This window comes from Manis javanica, chromosome 15, assembly GCF_040802235.1.
Source record: "Manis javanica isolate MJ-LG chromosome 15, MJ_LKY, whole genome shotgun sequence".
NCBI lineage: Eukaryota > Metazoa > Chordata > Mammalia > Pholidota > Manidae > Manis > Manis javanica.
Genome location: NC_133170.1, coordinates 11,055,473 through 11,072,064, shown reverse-complemented (window position 1 = coordinate 11,072,064; position 16,592 = coordinate 11,055,473). Strand labels below are relative to the sequence as shown.

The 16,592-nt window shown below is 36.9% G+C and overlaps 1 protein-coding gene across 6 annotated transcripts in view; it reads right to left on the bottom strand.

Moving 5' to 3' along the window:
* DNAI7 (dynein axonemal intermediate chain 7) overlaps nucleotides 1-16,592 on the bottom strand; it is a 52,054-nt gene that overhangs the window by 14,623 nt on the left and 20,839 nt on the right. For all 6 annotated transcript variants that reach the window (XM_017658429.3, XM_037020416.2, XM_017658427.3 and 3 more), the window contains 3 exons: nucleotides 14,089-14,192; nucleotides 12,152-12,458; nucleotides 766-841 (listed from right to left, as the gene is read on the bottom strand). In XM_017658429.3, coding sequence (XP_017513918.3) covers nucleotides 766-841; nucleotides 12,152-12,458; nucleotides 14,089-14,192 — 487 coding nt within the window. The remainder of the gene's footprint in view (nucleotides 1-765; nucleotides 842-12,151; nucleotides 12,459-14,088; nucleotides 14,193-16,592) is intronic.

The window sequence follows — 16,592 nt, the reverse complement described above, 5'->3', positions numbered from 1 at the left end:
GAAACAAAAGTATGCTGAAAAAAGTGATGAAGTAGACATGAAAAATATGTTAGAGATGCTAAGAAATATATAGAAAATATATTCCTTAGAAGTTTACTGGGAAAGAAGTATAACAACAAAGTTAATGGGAAGGTGTACATTCATCTCAAAAACAAAAAATTTAAAAATTAGATATCACTCTTTTGACATTTTAAAACTATTCAATTGCTATTTTCCAGAATAAGCCTGAAATACAAAAGTATTGAGAAATTTCTGATTGCATATGTGTGCTTGTGAATAATCATTACAACATTATAATAAGAAATTAGAAATAACCTGCCTATCAGTATGGATTTAAATAGTTTCATTATTGGATGGAATTTTACAGGTACTAAGAGAAGTTATTAATGTGTTCTGACTTAGCATAATGTTGGATATTATTCATTTAAGTAGAATATGTATTGTGTTCTATGTATCTATGTAGAATAACAATTTTGTTGGATGAGAAAGGTCATTTTCAACAAAAACATTTGTATGCTATGACTCCTTGATTTTATTAAAAATCAAAAGAGAAAGAGAGAGCACAAATTTTAAAAATGTTAACATTGGTTAACACAAGGACAGATGCATATGATTGGTTATCTCAGAAGAGGGATTTTGAAGAATTTTCACTTCAATTATATTTCTGCAACACCTGATTTTTCTTTTTACAATGACCCTGCTTTACTTTTGTAAGCAAAAAAATCCCAATAAAATTAAATTCTAAAAATGTATTTAGAAGAATACCTGCTGAAAGCATTTCACTTAATGATTTCATCTCCGGGTCACATTCTGTGGTTTCACATTCTTCTTGGATAGAACTCTACACAAAACACAAGGACAGATGGGTATGATTGTCAGTGTCAGCTTCCATCTAGATCCATTCTTTCTGTTCCAGTTCCCACTTCAGATGCCAGCTACCTTCATTCTAGGGCCCCAACCTGACACTTGCTCTGGCATAAAACTGGATTAAAAAACAGTATTTTAAGAATCAATTAAAATGAGAGCACATCTCTATAGAACTTATGAGGGCAGGTACTAGCTGCTCAAATTCTCTGCTATAAACCCTCAACTGTAAAATAGAGATAGTAGAAAGCAATACAAGCTATAAATATATTATTTATATTTGCATTTGGTTTCAGCCAAGTTTAAGATTTTGCTTGATTTTGGCAATCAGCTCTCTGATCGAGTCATTCCAAAGCCTGCTTTTGAGTAAGCCTCTGAAGGAAATTAAAGATGTCATGCACCAAGTAATACAGAAGATATTATCTCATTATACTCTAGTGTAATAAAAAGAATATTATAATAGAAGGATATAAGATCTGAAATTTGTATTTAAATCTGCTGCTAACTTACCTTTGTGGCCTTGAGCAAGTCATTTAACCATTATGGGCCTCGAATTTATGACTTAACAACATATTTGGTACTTACTTTTGTGCCAGACATATAATACATCTTGTAAACAATCCTAAGAGATAGTTATTCTCTTCATTTTACAAAAAGGAAACCAAAAGCTTAGGGAGGTAATTGCTTCAAGGGTCAAATAAATTAATAGAAATAAAGAATTTGGTATACTATAAAGCCCTAGATAAGTGTTACAAACTTTAGTATGTGTGTGCTAATATTTGAAAACAGAGGATGAGCAGCAAACTTCATTTGACACCAAATACCGCCTGTACTTCTACAGCAACAGAACCCACCTTCCACCAGAATTCTAGTCAGAAGCATGAGGCCATTTACTCCAACTGTTCTTATCTTCGACCACCACACAAAGCCGAGAGCCCCTAGTGAACGACCCTTTCCTTTCCTCTCCTCACAGTACTGCCCTGTGCCTTCCTCTCGACCAGTTTTAACACTACTGCAGTCTCTGCCTTTCCACTGAACCTCTGAACCTTCTCACTCACTGACTGTACAAGGACTGCTAGATACTTGGAATAAAAAAGAAAGAAAAAGGCAAGTTCCCTGACTTGAGATTCCAGTCTGTTAGGGAAGCAGGTAAACACGTATGTATAACACACTTTTGTGGGTGCTGTAGCAAAACATTAGGTGTCCACAAGAAGAATTCAAAGGAAGAATAGTCAATTCTGTGGGGAAAGTATTCTTTGGGTGGGTAAAGCTAGGCAACACTACCAGATGGTAAAGTTCAAATTTTGAAAGATGATTAGGTCTTCACCCCAAATGGCGAGAGGGTATGCCAACTGTGAGTGAGGCAGGGAGACAGGAAGCATAACAGAGGGTTCAGAGCCCCCAGTAGTCAGGTATGGCTGCAGTGAGGCATGCTGGGAGTGTGTGTGTGAGCATTTTAAGGGAGAGGCAGGGCCAGACTGGGGAGAGCTTCGGATGACACTCAAAGTCTGGGATTTCTACCCACAAAAGACTTTTAAGAAGAAAGTAACATGAAGAAATTTGTATTTGGAAAAGTATTCTGGTGGCCAGCTAAGGAAAGTGTTCCTTACTGAAGAGTAAGAAGTCCAAGGTAGGGGCATCAGGGCCTCAAGGCGGAAGCACCAAGGCCATTGGGAGCAGCAGAGATGAGAGATGAAGAAGTACGACCAACATCACCTGGATGGTGACTGAACAGAGAAGCACGGCAGGGATGGGGGAGACTGACACCCAAGTGTCCGGCTTAGGTAATAAGGTGGGTGGGGATACAATTACCAAGGAAAGGAGGAAGGACAGGTGTGGGACAAAAGTAGTGAATTCTTTTGTGGATATGTTGAATTTGAGGTGCCCATGGGACATCTCGGTGGTCTGATACTGCCTACCACTAAAAAGCCAGTTGCATTTGTTTCTTACAAGAAGGATTACAACCATTAAAAATACCAAAGATATCAGACCAAAAAGCAAGCCAGGCTTTCCAATTCACATCTTCAAAAAGTTGAGAATGCTCCAGAATTTAGATCAAACTGGTTTCTCACTTTGCAGGAAGACTAAAAATGTAGACTTTCTCAAAAGAACTTTCTCCTTGATAACCCAGTACTTCAGCATGCAACAGGCATCTCTCAGCCTTTACATTATCACATAAGAGAGAGAATATTCTATTTAACACATTGCCTTTATATAATTAACAATTTTCAGTATTTTATGTTACTCTTTAGCCCAACTAAAAGTTGATTCCATTTTGAAGTTAAGACTCCTTGATGACAGAAGCAATTTGTCAACATACATCCTGGTGCAAGCTCCTTGATCTTGATAACTAACTAGAATTATTTTGTCATTGCAGCTGTATCATCAGATCATACTTCTGCACAATATAATTATTTATGGTTTATACATTACAAAGCTTGTTGGCAATGAAACTAAAAAAAATACTTCATATCATCATCTTGTTTTATATCTGATAATGAAAAGTTCTTTTTCATCATAATTATTTGATAAAATTGGCTATTTTCCATCTATTTTTTTCTTCTAGGAATCTCAATAGAATTTGTAAAGTCTCAAAAGTTACCAAATGGAATTTTTCTTTGAATTGCACTAAATTTATAGACTTACGATAAATCCATAAAAAGTAATAATTTCTAAAAAACTGTTTGCCTGAAAATGTTGCCTGAATATGAAGTAGAGAAAGTAGCTAAATTGTAAGTTTTCAATGATGCAACAGATACAAGAATTGGCTTATAATAACAGAAGAACTTCATGGAACACTGGCAAGTATTTTTCATTGCAACTTAATATGCAGATTTTGTGATGATATGAAAAGTCTTCTAATATATATGCAATTTGAATTCAATATAAAAACGTAACCTGGGTCATAAATAAGGTCCGTGGAAACAGAAGGGAAATTTCAGAAATAGACCTCAGGATCCACTTGGGAATTTAGCATATGGCATTTCAGATCAATAGAAAAAGCCTAGGTTTATACAGTATTTCGAGACAGTTGACTAAGATGATCTTAAAAAAAGATTTAGATTCTTCCCACTGTACCCTAAATTCCAGATGGATAAAAGATTTAGAAGTGAAAATACAACTAAACCAATCAAAAGCGACAAAAATCATGAAAGTTACTGAAGAGAACAGACTGATATCAACAGTGGGCTATGAAGCAGGTGATGTTGATATTGCACATCTCCCCAAGTCAACACTGAACACTACAAATTGATAGAATGTCTTGAATTATATTGTCAATCAAAAGAAGATCTAGAGAAAGGAAGTTCATTGATGATATTCAATTTTTTCCATCAAAAAATAATTTAACCAGAGTTTCAGAATAAATTCTTAGTACTGGCTCTTGATAAGGAATTGAAGATGAATTTTGAAAAAATATAGCAGCATTTGCTTCCTTTGGGATAAAAGTTAAGAATCATTATCCTATGTTTGCTGGAGTCTTCCATTCATTCCCGTGTCCTTAACATCCACAGGCCTTCACATTCGCCTACTTGACATTTCCATTTGTGTGTCCCCAACTTACCATGCCCAAAACACTTGTTTCGCTGCCATTCTCAATCAGTTCTGCCCATTCCTGTCCTAAATTGCACCACATCTGTTCAGTTTCCAAACTCAACAGGATTTGTTTATTTTAACCTCCAAAACATGTCCACCTTCCTGCATCTCTTACTGCCACCTTGATCCAAGCCATCATGACCTCCTGGGCCTCCCCAGTGCAATGTAACTAGACACGGTGCTTCTACTCTGGTTCCTCTTCATATTCAGCCTCTACATAGCAGCCAGAATAACTTGCAAAGCCATAAATCAGATCATACCCCTCTCCTACTGACAACTCTCTAATGGCTTCTCATTGCATTTACAATAAAACCTTAACTTCTTACTCTGGCCTGCAAAGCCCTGTCTTATCTTGTGTCTCTCCGACATCATCACACACCACTTTGCTCCTTGCACACCTTATGTCAGTCCACTGGCCCTCCTGGTCTCATTTCTCAATACTTGGCAGGAATTGTACTCTCAGACTAGAATATTTTTAACCTGATCATTAGATAGCTGATTCCCTCGAGTCATTCTGGCCTCAGTTTAAATAGTAACTCATCATACAAGCCTCCTAAATCACCCAATCTATCACAACCAGTCACTCCCTATCACATTGTCCTGTTTAATTCTGTGCATGGCATTTACTGCTGTCTGCTATTTTCCTGTTTTTCTCATTCATTGTTGGTTTCTCCTGACTGGTCTGTAAATCACAACAATAGAAATCTCATTTGTCTTTTCACTACTGTCCCCTGAGAGCCAGAACAGTGCCTGGTGCATATAGGTAGGCAGTCAATAAATATTTGTTGTATAAGAAGTGAATGAGGTCCAGGGTATGATGCATGGGAATGGGCTGCTGAAGTACATTTGTGGGAAACTGAACGTTGCTGAATGTTAATATTAGGATTTTCACTTGGGCTGTTGTCATGGATTTCTAATTGATCCATGATAATGCCAAGAAGTCCCTGAATCTCTAAGGCTATTTCATGTCTCCACACTTCCCCCGGTGACCAGAGTAATTTCCTTTCCTTCCCATCTAAATTCCTCTATGCCTGTCAAAAGATTTAGCTCCAATGTTACCTCATCAGAGACTTCCATTCTGTGCACTCGGTTTTTCTTTTGGATTCCTTTTGAACTTTTAACTCCTATGCATAATCTCCCTTATTGCACATATCAGAATGTATGATAACTATTACTCTTCTCCTCCAAAAGCTAAAAAATTTTGTAAGATATATTACTTGAAAAGATAGTATTACCCAACACCTACAATATTGTATTATTATAATACATTTAAATTGACTAAAATATGGTATTAAGAGCCCTCTAGTGGCAAAATTCTTAATAGACCCATGACAAAGGAGACATAATTTGGACCGTCTTCTAAATTTAAGAGACTTTTAAACTAACAAAGTACTAAATGCTTATTTGTGATCATATCGTATATCAACCACAACTGTACATTCCTGCATTATTATACTGTTTGCCTCGTGATTAGCCTTGAATAAAAAGATATGAGAATACGCCAACCTAAAATTTAAAGTTTACTCTAAATGAAAAGTTGCAAAAATAGAGAAATTCTCTTCCTCTAAAACCAAAACATTTTAAGTTTGCTATTGATCTTATAAGTAGTCCTAATTCACACACACACACACTCACACAAACACATGTACACACACAGTTACAGGTTAAATTTCATGAATTTATATTCCAGCTTTTAATATTTAGAACCCATTTTCCCACACAAATATTATGAATGACATTCAGTATTGTAATAGTTGCTATATTGCTGTGACAATAGACGAATACAAACTTAACCACCATCCATAAACATTGCTTCAGATTTACTCTGAGTTCCAACTGGGTTGCACGGAGCACCCTCTTCCTGGGTGGTGGAAGTGATGCCTCCCTATCAGCAACCTGTACTGGGCCAGATCACCACAGGGATCAGAACTGCTGGGGAGAGGGTCCCAAGAATAGTGGCAAATTTGTAGATTCCCTAAACATAGCAGAACGGTTCCCAACACACCTAACTGTAAATGAAAGGGTCTTATGTGTCTCCAAAACAGAATCATTTTAATGTGGGTAGTGGTTCATATGGATGGCTGTTGTTATGTAGACTGTTCACAACAAATTACACTCAAGTCAGGACCTGCTTTTAATCATTTAACCATTTATTCATTCACTTTTTCCTTCCTTCATTCAATACATTTAGTGAGCTCCCTATCATGTACCAAGCCCTGTGCTTATTGTAAATAAGTCTATCAAGACATTCCTGTCCTCAAGATCATAATTTAGTGTTTAAGGTTAGAATTCTAATAAACAGAATAAGAGCATAGTAGAGAGACAACTAATTTAGACTGACAATAAGGTAAGAATTTTGGGGAGGCAGAGTTTTAGTTAAGTCTTGAAAGGCAGGTAGATTTAGATAAAGTGGATGAGGATGGGGAGGAAGGAAATTTCACAATGACAGACTATCAAGTCAAGCCTCACAGACATTTATCATGAACTTTACCTCTTTAAAACCAAAATAGAAAATACTGTTTCATTGTCTACTAGGAAAGTACTGTGTACTTATTTATTGAATATTCAAATAATACAGAACTATAAAGAGAATTCAAAAATTACTGGTAATAGATTATTTTCCTACCTTTCTTCCTTGCCCACTCCACTTGCCTTGCCACTATTTGGTGCTAGGCTTCCAGATATCTTTCTATGCATTTTCAAATAAGTATTTTCTTCCCCTCACAAAAACAGAATCCTACTGGAAAAAAGTTTGGTAACTTGAAAAAATATCTTAACAATACATCTGAAATATCTTTCCATGTAAAAGTATATAGGTTCTGAGGATGGGAACAAAAGATGGTGGAGTAGGAAGGCAAGGTGAAAACCTCCTCCCCAAATCCTACAGAACATGAAAATACAGCAAATACAACTAGGCCTGAAGTCAACCTGAAGACTGTGGAACTGCCCACCTGCATCTGGGGAAGAAGAGAAGACCCTACAGAAAAGGGTAAAGTGACAAAGCTGTGATCTGGTGGGAACCAAAGCCCTCCCCCATCCCCAGCCCACAGGTTGGGGGAAGAAGAATGGAGCAAGGAAGGGCTCCCTGTAGGAGCCCAGGACCCTGAACACCTGGCCCTGGAGATCTGCTCTGGGAACAGGAGCCCACATTGCATGGTGCCCTGATGACTGGTGGGGCTGGAAAACAGAGACGGGCAGAACACTAGGGGAGGCTGAGATTCCAGCCACCTGTGGAGGACAGGCACACTCCAGCCCCTCAGAGAAAGAGAGCAGGGTGGGCAGTTTGAAAGACTTCCCAGCAGTGAGAGGGGTGCCAGAGGGGCCAGGATTGCACAGGGCTCTCTGTTTAGGAGAAAGGTCAAGTGGACAATACCTCCCAAGCCTGCCCTCAGCCCAACAGGTTGGGAGCCCTCAGAAGCTACAGATGCCCCATGATCCTCGCTGGCAACACACCCCAGTCTCCTCACAGTGATGCATGGTCTGCCAGTTGGCCGTGAACTCAAACTTTACACCAAGATAAGAAGGGGAAGAAACCCCAGCCTGTTCAGGCTATTTTGGTCCAGCCAGGAGCTGCATGCAAGAACCAGCCCCTGCAGCTCTTTCCTCCCAGCAGGTCCTGCTCACCAGGGCCCCTACCATTACAGCAGGTCTAGTGATGCCCTGCAGCCAGTGCACGTGGCAGCCTACCACCAGGAGCAATTTCCTCCTGGCAGGCACTGGTCCTGCACATCTGCACCCCCCACCACTGCGATGGGCCAGGCAGCAGCTCAAGAGAATAGTCTCAGTGCTCCTGTGTTCAGGTGACCGCCTGCAACAGCTGGGATTCCCACACAGGAAACTGACCTTCTGGGTACTAGAGGGCATCTCCTATACAAATCTATTATCCTATAGGAAACACCATAAAAGAAAAAGAAAATGAAGAGACAGAGGAATCTGGTCCAAACAAAAATTCAAGAAAAAAAAAAAGCCAGAAAGAGGACTTAGTGAAACTGAAATCACCAATCTCCCTGATAAAGATTTCAAAATAAAAGCCATAAACATGCTCACAGAGCTACACAAAAATATTCAAGATTTCAGGGAAGACTTCAACAAAGAGATAGAAAGTTTGAAAAATATAGTATCTGAAATGAAACATACAATGGAGGGATTTAAAAGTAGATTAGATGGGGCAGAGGAGACAGCAAATGAAAATGAAATTAAGAGAACAGGAAAACAGACTGAGGCACAGAGAGAAAAAAAAGATTTCTAGGAATGAAATAATAATAAGAAAGCTGTGTGACCAACCCAAACAGAACAATAGTCACATTATAGGGGTACCTACCAGAAGAAGAAGAGAGAGACAAAGGGATAGAAAGTCTCTTTGAGGAAATAATTGCTGAAAACTTCCCCAATCTGGGTAAGGAAATAGTCACACAGGTCATGGAAGTGCAGAGATCTCCCAACACTAGAAACCCAAGGAAAACAAAAAAAAGACATATAATAATTAAAATGGCAAAGATCAAGGACAAGGAGAGAGTTTGAAAGCATCGAGAGAGAGAGGAAAAGGATCATTTATAAAGGAGACCCCATCAGGCTATCAGCAGAAACCTACAGGCCAGAAGGGAGGGGCATGATATATTTACACAATGAAACAGAAGGGCCTCCAACCAAGAATACTCTACCTGGCAAAGGTATCATTTAAAATTTGAAACCGGGATTAAGCAATTTGCAGATAAGCAAAAGTTGGGGGAATTCACCACCATCAAACCATTTCTACAAGTTATCCTAAAGGGAGTGCTCCAATTACCCAAAGGCTAAATAGCCATCACCAGAGAAAATAAACCCACAATAAAGGTAGTAGACCAATTAATTACTAAGCAAATATAAAATTAAATCAACTACTCACAAAGTCAGTCAAGGGATACACAAAGAGCACAGAATATGGCACCTTATAAAGAATGGAAAAGGAAGAAGAAGAAGGGGAGAGAAAAAAAGAACCATTAGATTGTGTTTGAAAGAGAGTAATAAGTGAGTTAAGATAGACTGTTAGATAGTAAGGAAGCTATCCTTGAACCTTTGTAACCACAAATCTAAGGCCTCCAATGGCAATAAGTACATAGCTATCAATAATTATCCTAAATATAAAATGGACTGAATGCACCAATCAAAAGACATAGAGTTGCAGAATGGATAAAAAACAAGACCCATCTATATGCTGCCTACAAGAGACTCATAGTACACAGACTAAAAGTGAAGGGATGGAAAGGATATTTCATGCAAATAATAGGGAGAAAAAAGCAGGAGTAGCAGTACTTATATCAGACAAAATAGATTTCAAAACAAAGAAGTTGACAAGAGACAGAGGGACATTACATAATGATAAAGGGGTCAGTCCAACATGAGGATATAACTGTTATAAATATCTATGCACCCAATATAAGAGCACCTAAATATGTGAAAGAAATACTTACAGAATTAAAGGGGGAAATAAAATGCAATGCATTCATTTTAGGAGACTTCAACACACCACTCACACCAAAAGACAGATCAACCAGACAGAAAAAAAATTAGAAGCACTGAACAACAACATTAGAACAGATGGACCTAACAGACATCTATGGAGAACACTCCACCCAAAAGCAGCAGGATACACTTTCTTCTCAAGTGTACATGGAACATTTTCCAGAAAAGATCACATACTAGGCCATAAAAATAGCCTCAGTAAATTCAAAAAATTGAAATTGTGCCAACCAGCTTCTCAGACCACAAAGGTACGAAACTAGAAATAAATTATGCAAAGAAAACAAAAAAGCCCACAAATACATGGAGGCTTAACAACATGCTCTTAATCAATTGACCAATGACCAAATTAAAACAGATCAAGCAATATATGGAGACAAATGAAAACAACAACTCAACAGCCCAAAAAAACCCATGGGATGCAGTGAAGGCAGTTCTGAGAGGAAAGTATATAGCAATACAGGCTTACCTCAGGAATCAAGAACTCTGGGTTTCCTAGACTACTTATCTGAAGACAGCCTCAATAGTCCATTAAACGTGCATCTTATTAAGGTGAATGCTTGTTCCTGGCATGCTGTTTGCAGCACTACCAGCATTAGCATTGGCATACCTTTAGTCATCATTATAAGTTGAAACTGTTTAATCAAACATTAAATAATAACAGAAACACACTGATAAAGGACATTCAAACTGCAGAAAGCTTAGTTGGCACCTTCAGGCTCACTAGCTGAGAGTAAAGGAAATGACTTCATGTCATACATGATAGGCCTTGAGAAAAACACAGCTGCATTGTTTAGTATTACAGTGAACTCATATGCTTATATTTTTAATATAAAATTATTTCAAAATTAACAGGACTGTAATAAATCACCATTGCATGAGACCACTGTATAATGGAAACATACATGCATAAGAATTGCATTAACCATGCAAGTTCAAGTAATATTTCAGGTTGTTTTCTAATTATTTTCAAATTGTGAAATAACATGAAATTATTGGGTAAAATGTTGATGACTTTTCAAAAATATTAAGTATGATCAAGAAGCTTGATCTGATAAAAATAATAAATAGTAAATAGTAGTAGTAAAGCCACCATGCTCCCTGAGAGGTAAAAGGCAATTTTAAAAGCTATCAGAATGCTCAAAGAACACATGACAAATTTTTAAAGAAGAACAAATGACTTATTTCCCACCTCTATAAAGTATCAGCTATACACAGGTTTTGGGTTTTCCTTCCCTTATGCCTCTTTAGTTTTTACACGTTTGCAATCATGCTCTAAATAGGATACTTTGTAACCATTATCATGCCCTATCTATTTTATATATGCTATAGAATCTTTATCATTTGATTCTGATGTATTATTTAAAATGTAATTTTTCAACTAAACATCTTTAGATGTTCTTAGAATATCTAATAATTCTTACCCTGATTTCAAATTTGTATTCAACTTAATTCTTAATGCTTACCTGTGTTTAAAGAAAACAAAACAATAAACTAATACACTTCATGTCTTAAGCACCTGTAGGAAAACCTATTTCTGGTCCTTTCTGAAATGTGAATTGTCTATAGTCAAACAAAAAAGCTGCTTAGTTCAGAGACAGTATTACTAAATTCTAAAGACAATTCATGCTAACATAATGAGTAGCTTGAGAACCCTGGAAATACATGAAAGAGCAGAAACCAACTCAAGGACTATGATTATTAAATTGCTCAAATATGTAATTATATCTAAAAATGTGGTTTTAAAAGAGCACAATAGTTTAAGACAATCAATTTTTACTTTATAAAATTCTTTCTTACAAAACCACAAGCTGAGGAAGTTATGAAGTAATATAAGATAATCTTACAGTTTGTGAAATTATTTACTGCAAGTTTCCATTTAATGGCAAGTCTGCTTAAGTGAGTTTGAAATATATGGCATAAAGGTTAAGTTGCTTAAAGCATTTCGATAGTGTACCTAACAAAAATGAGCCAATCCTGTAAACCTGAGGATGTTGAAACTACAGACTCAACTATGAAGAATGGTTATTAATAGAAGGCAAGAAAAAAATACATTCAAAATTGAGCCATTGGCAAGAAAGTGACTCTCAGACAATTTCTAATTGTTTAGGAAAAAATTTTGAGAATGCTTCAAGGGACTCTAATAACACTTGTTACATGAAGGAAAAAATTTATACATTTAAATGTGTCCTACCGTTTGTACTTCCATATCACATTGTTCTTCCACATTTATGTCTTCCTCATGAACTGAGTTAGACTCATTTTCTTGTTTACTCTCTTCTTGGAACTCCTCACTGATTGCCGCATCCACATTCTTAATTCCCTCTTTGACACGTGGAGATACTGTGGAAGTATGTTCTTGCAATGATGTTGGAACAGGGTTTAGTGGTGTGACGTGATCATAATGAGTATGCAGGAGTCGTAGAGCAATGTCACTTGTTGCTAATATCCTTGGAATTTCAAATCCAGTTTGTGTTTCAGAGAATCTCACACTTCTGTACCTGTTAATAATTAATTTTAATAAAAAGGGTGAGACCCTGGGAAACCCCAGGTCTGTCATGAATTTATGCCTACGCAGTATTTCTCTCCATTTTAATTGCACCACAGTTTTTGGCTCCTGGCCCATATTTGCTTCCTTTGCAGCTTGTGGACCCTGTTGTCCTTTGCAAAGCACTCCTGGGATCCGGGACCCCGTACTCTTTCTCTTCTCCCCACCTCTGGCAGCTCCCTCTCTGTTTTCTCTTTATGGCCTTTTTCCTAACCAACCCTTAAACCCTGATATTACTTGGCTCCCCATCCTGGGCTTTATTTCTTCTTCTTCTGTCTACTCCCCTTGGGTACTGTTATTTCCATGGCATCAGGCATCTTTAACGTGAGCTCTGTTCCCTGGGGTGGGGCAGAGGAGAGAAGCATTCCTGAGTGGGCTTTAACGGGTTCCAAAAATGCCCTTAGGTATGTGTGAGCATATGTAATAAGGGACATAACATCCCAGAAAATTAAGAACTATTGAACAATATGCTAGTGAAGCCCCAAAGTATAACTCTGACTCATATTTCTCTCAATGTCTTCAGACAGTTGCACTGTGATGTTTTATGATAGTTCAAACAGAACAAGTCCGATACTGAACTCCATGCCTGCAGCCCGCCCTCACCATCACCACCAAAACAAAACTTGTTCTGCCTCCATTATTCCTTATCTAAGTAAAAGATACCATATAATTCTCTTCTTAAACCTGGGTAGCTAATACAGGTTTTACCTTTCATTTTACCTTTTTTCTTTTAAAATCATACAAATTTCCTTCACTCTTCTGCATATATTTTGTAAGGAAAAATGTTATATTAATGCTTTGTCTCTGATTAGATTTAAACCACAGAGTAGTTTATAGCAAATGGAACCTGGAAAATATTTTGTTCTATCCTTTTACTAAATATCAAAAATAAAGTCCAGTTTTATTCCCCATTGACATATGACTAGTCTTTTCAGAGCTGGGACCAGAAACAGGCCTCCTAACTTTTATTCTGGTAATTTTTTTCCTAAAAATCACTGCCATACTAAATTACTTTGAAGTGTAAGATTAAACAGCAACCAAGTGATGTGAATTTATAATTATCATTATCATACCTCAGAAAAATGTTACTTTGTTGAAAATAGTTGAAGAAGTATCATTTAAATATCTAAAAAATATATACTTGAAAGCATTTTTTTTTGGAAGTACTATTTTTAACAGTTCACAAACACTTTTTTTAAAGTTTTAGATTGCCATATGGAAAACACCTACCACTTCTACTTTTCTGGGGAGAGGGAGATTAAGTGGGTAAAGAGTATATTTGTATTGTGTATATTTTTTTTCAGCACCATGCTATGACCTTTACATGCATTAATATTTAAGTCTCACTCCAATCCCAATAACTTAAATAACATAACCAGCAGTTTACTATGATATACTGAGGCTCAGCAGGGCTAAGCAACCTTGCCTAAGGTAAATGGCAGGCCTACAACTTAAACCCCAGTTGGCTGACCTCCTAAAATGGTTTTTTCCAGGCATGTCAGGCTGTCATGCAACAGGCATCTGCCTGGTCATGGTGACGTGATTCTAATGGTTTTCAACCTAAGTATCAACCATGGGGATACCTTGGATTCTTCTTGAGGTTTGCCCACATGTGTAGAGTAACGGTCTCATCCTGAATGATTTTCTCCATATTTCCACTGTCCAGATCTGCTAAAGTACTAGCTTGCTATAAGAGAAAAAAGAAAATATTAAAAGATTAGAGACCTCATAAATTATACAACCTAGATAGCTTATTTCATCATTTAGATGTTGGAGTCCCTTCATTACTTAAAAGAGTAATTTGAATAAAAATAAGGTTCAACCAAAGTAAAAAAGAATTGTTTTAAAAAATTCTCTGATACAAATATACTTAATTAAATACACTTATTCTTTTCCAGTTTCTTTAAAGATGCTTGAAGATTAGAGTTGCTCCTACATTCACAGGTAGCACTTGTGGATCACTATGTTATCCTTTTCAATTTTAATATTGCCATGACTTTCATTTTAATCGCACACATGCCTCTTTATCTGTACCTTATGAAAATGTAGCAAAAGTTAGCCTATTTCTGAACACATCAAGTTTAGAAAGCAAAATACCCAATTTATGGAATCCAGATGAGTCCTGAGTTTTACTAGTCCAATACTTGATATCCAACATTAAACATACAATTTAGGGACATTTGTAAGATTCTTTAACAAAGACTTACATAGCTTGATGCCTGTTGTTCAGGAAATTAGCTCTTTAAAAGGTCTTATGTAAATCAATACATGCAGACCTCAGAGATATTGTAGGTTCAGTTCCAGGCCACCTCAGTAAGGCAAATATCACAATAAAAGGAGTCAAATGAATTTTTTGGTTTATCGTTACATATAAGAGTTATGTTTATATTGTAGTCTATTAAAGTGTATGGTAGCATTATGTCTAAAAAACAATGTATGTATCGTAAATTAAAAAATACTTTATTGCTAAAATATGCTAACCATCATCTGAGTTTTCAGCAAGTTATAATCTTTTTGCTGGTAGAGGGTCTCGCCTTAGTGTTGACGGCTTTTGACTGATCAGGGTGGTGGTTGCTGAAGGTTGGGGTCGATGTGGCAATTTCTTAAAATAAGACAACAATGAAGTTTGCCACACCTATCGATTCTTTCTTTCATTTGAACACTTAGAGGCCTTAGGGTTATTAACTGGCTTAATTTCAATATTGTTGTGTCTCAGGAAATAGAAAAGTCAGAGGAGAGGGAGAGAGATGGGGAATGGCCAGTCTAAACAGAACACACATATTTATCAATTAAACTATCTTATGTGGGCATGGTTCATGGCCTCCCAAAATAATTACAACAGTAACATCAAAGATCGCCCATCATAGATCAACATAACAAATATAATAATGAGAAAGTTTGAAATACTTCAAGAATTATCAAAATGTGACACTGAGACAGTAAGTGAGCAAACTGGAAAAATGGTGCTGGCAGACTTGCTTGACACAGGGTGGCCATAAACCTTCAATTTGTAAAAGATGATCTCCAGGAGGCACAACAGCTAAGTGCAATATAATGAGGTATGCCTGTATGTATTTGGTTGCTATAATGTAAAAACTTAAAAGTATTAGGGATTACATTTACTGCTAATTTTTAAAAAACCTGATTGTTTCCACACACTTTTTTGTTCCTGTGACATTAACTTTTTGAATTGTCCAGGATAGATGCCTTGTAGAACTGTTACACATTGCAGATTTATCTGATTGTCTCTCATGGATTTACTTAAACTTGCGCCTTTATTTGTTGTACACTGGAAACTATTTCTATGTAGGTTTAATTAGATTCAGATCAACCCTTTTCAGCAAGAGGGCATCACAGGTTATGCTGTGTTCTTCACAGTGCATCCTATCAGGAAGTATATGATGCCCCACTGAACAATACGGACTTGATTACTGGGTTAAGGTGGTGACTACCCACATCTCCCCCACTGCCAAGTACAGTCTTCCCCAATCAGTAAGTAATCTGAGGGTTAATACTGCGGCACTATGAGAATAACATGTTCTTTAATAACTTTCACCTAATTATTTAGATAGCCATTGATGACCCTTATTAATTATTACATTGGGGATTAGAAAATACTGATTTTCTAACTGACCATTCCTTCAACATTTATCAGATGGCATTCTTCTGTTAAGACTATTCTCTGCACCCCCTCGACCCTACTTTACCCCTTCCTTTTTGGACTATCACCATGTACTCATAGATTTTTATTTATTCAGTGTGCTATAATCTATTACAGTCATTATTCTTTTTGATATTCAAATTATCCCAAATTAGACCAGTGAGCCTCTTTAAGCTACTCCTGTCACTTTAGGCTTTGAACATTTATTTGCTTCCTGGCACAAGATAACTCAAACCTCATCTTTAACTTTTCCTTCCCCAAGCCTGGAATCAGCAATGTATCCCAATTACATCTGGTTCCTTTTTATGGAATAAGAAGAAATCTGGGTCATACTGCTATTTTCATTCCAAATTCAACATTACAGAATGTTTTTCTAATCTTTTCTATACTGTATCTTTTTTCTCTTCAAATAAAAATCTTGATTAC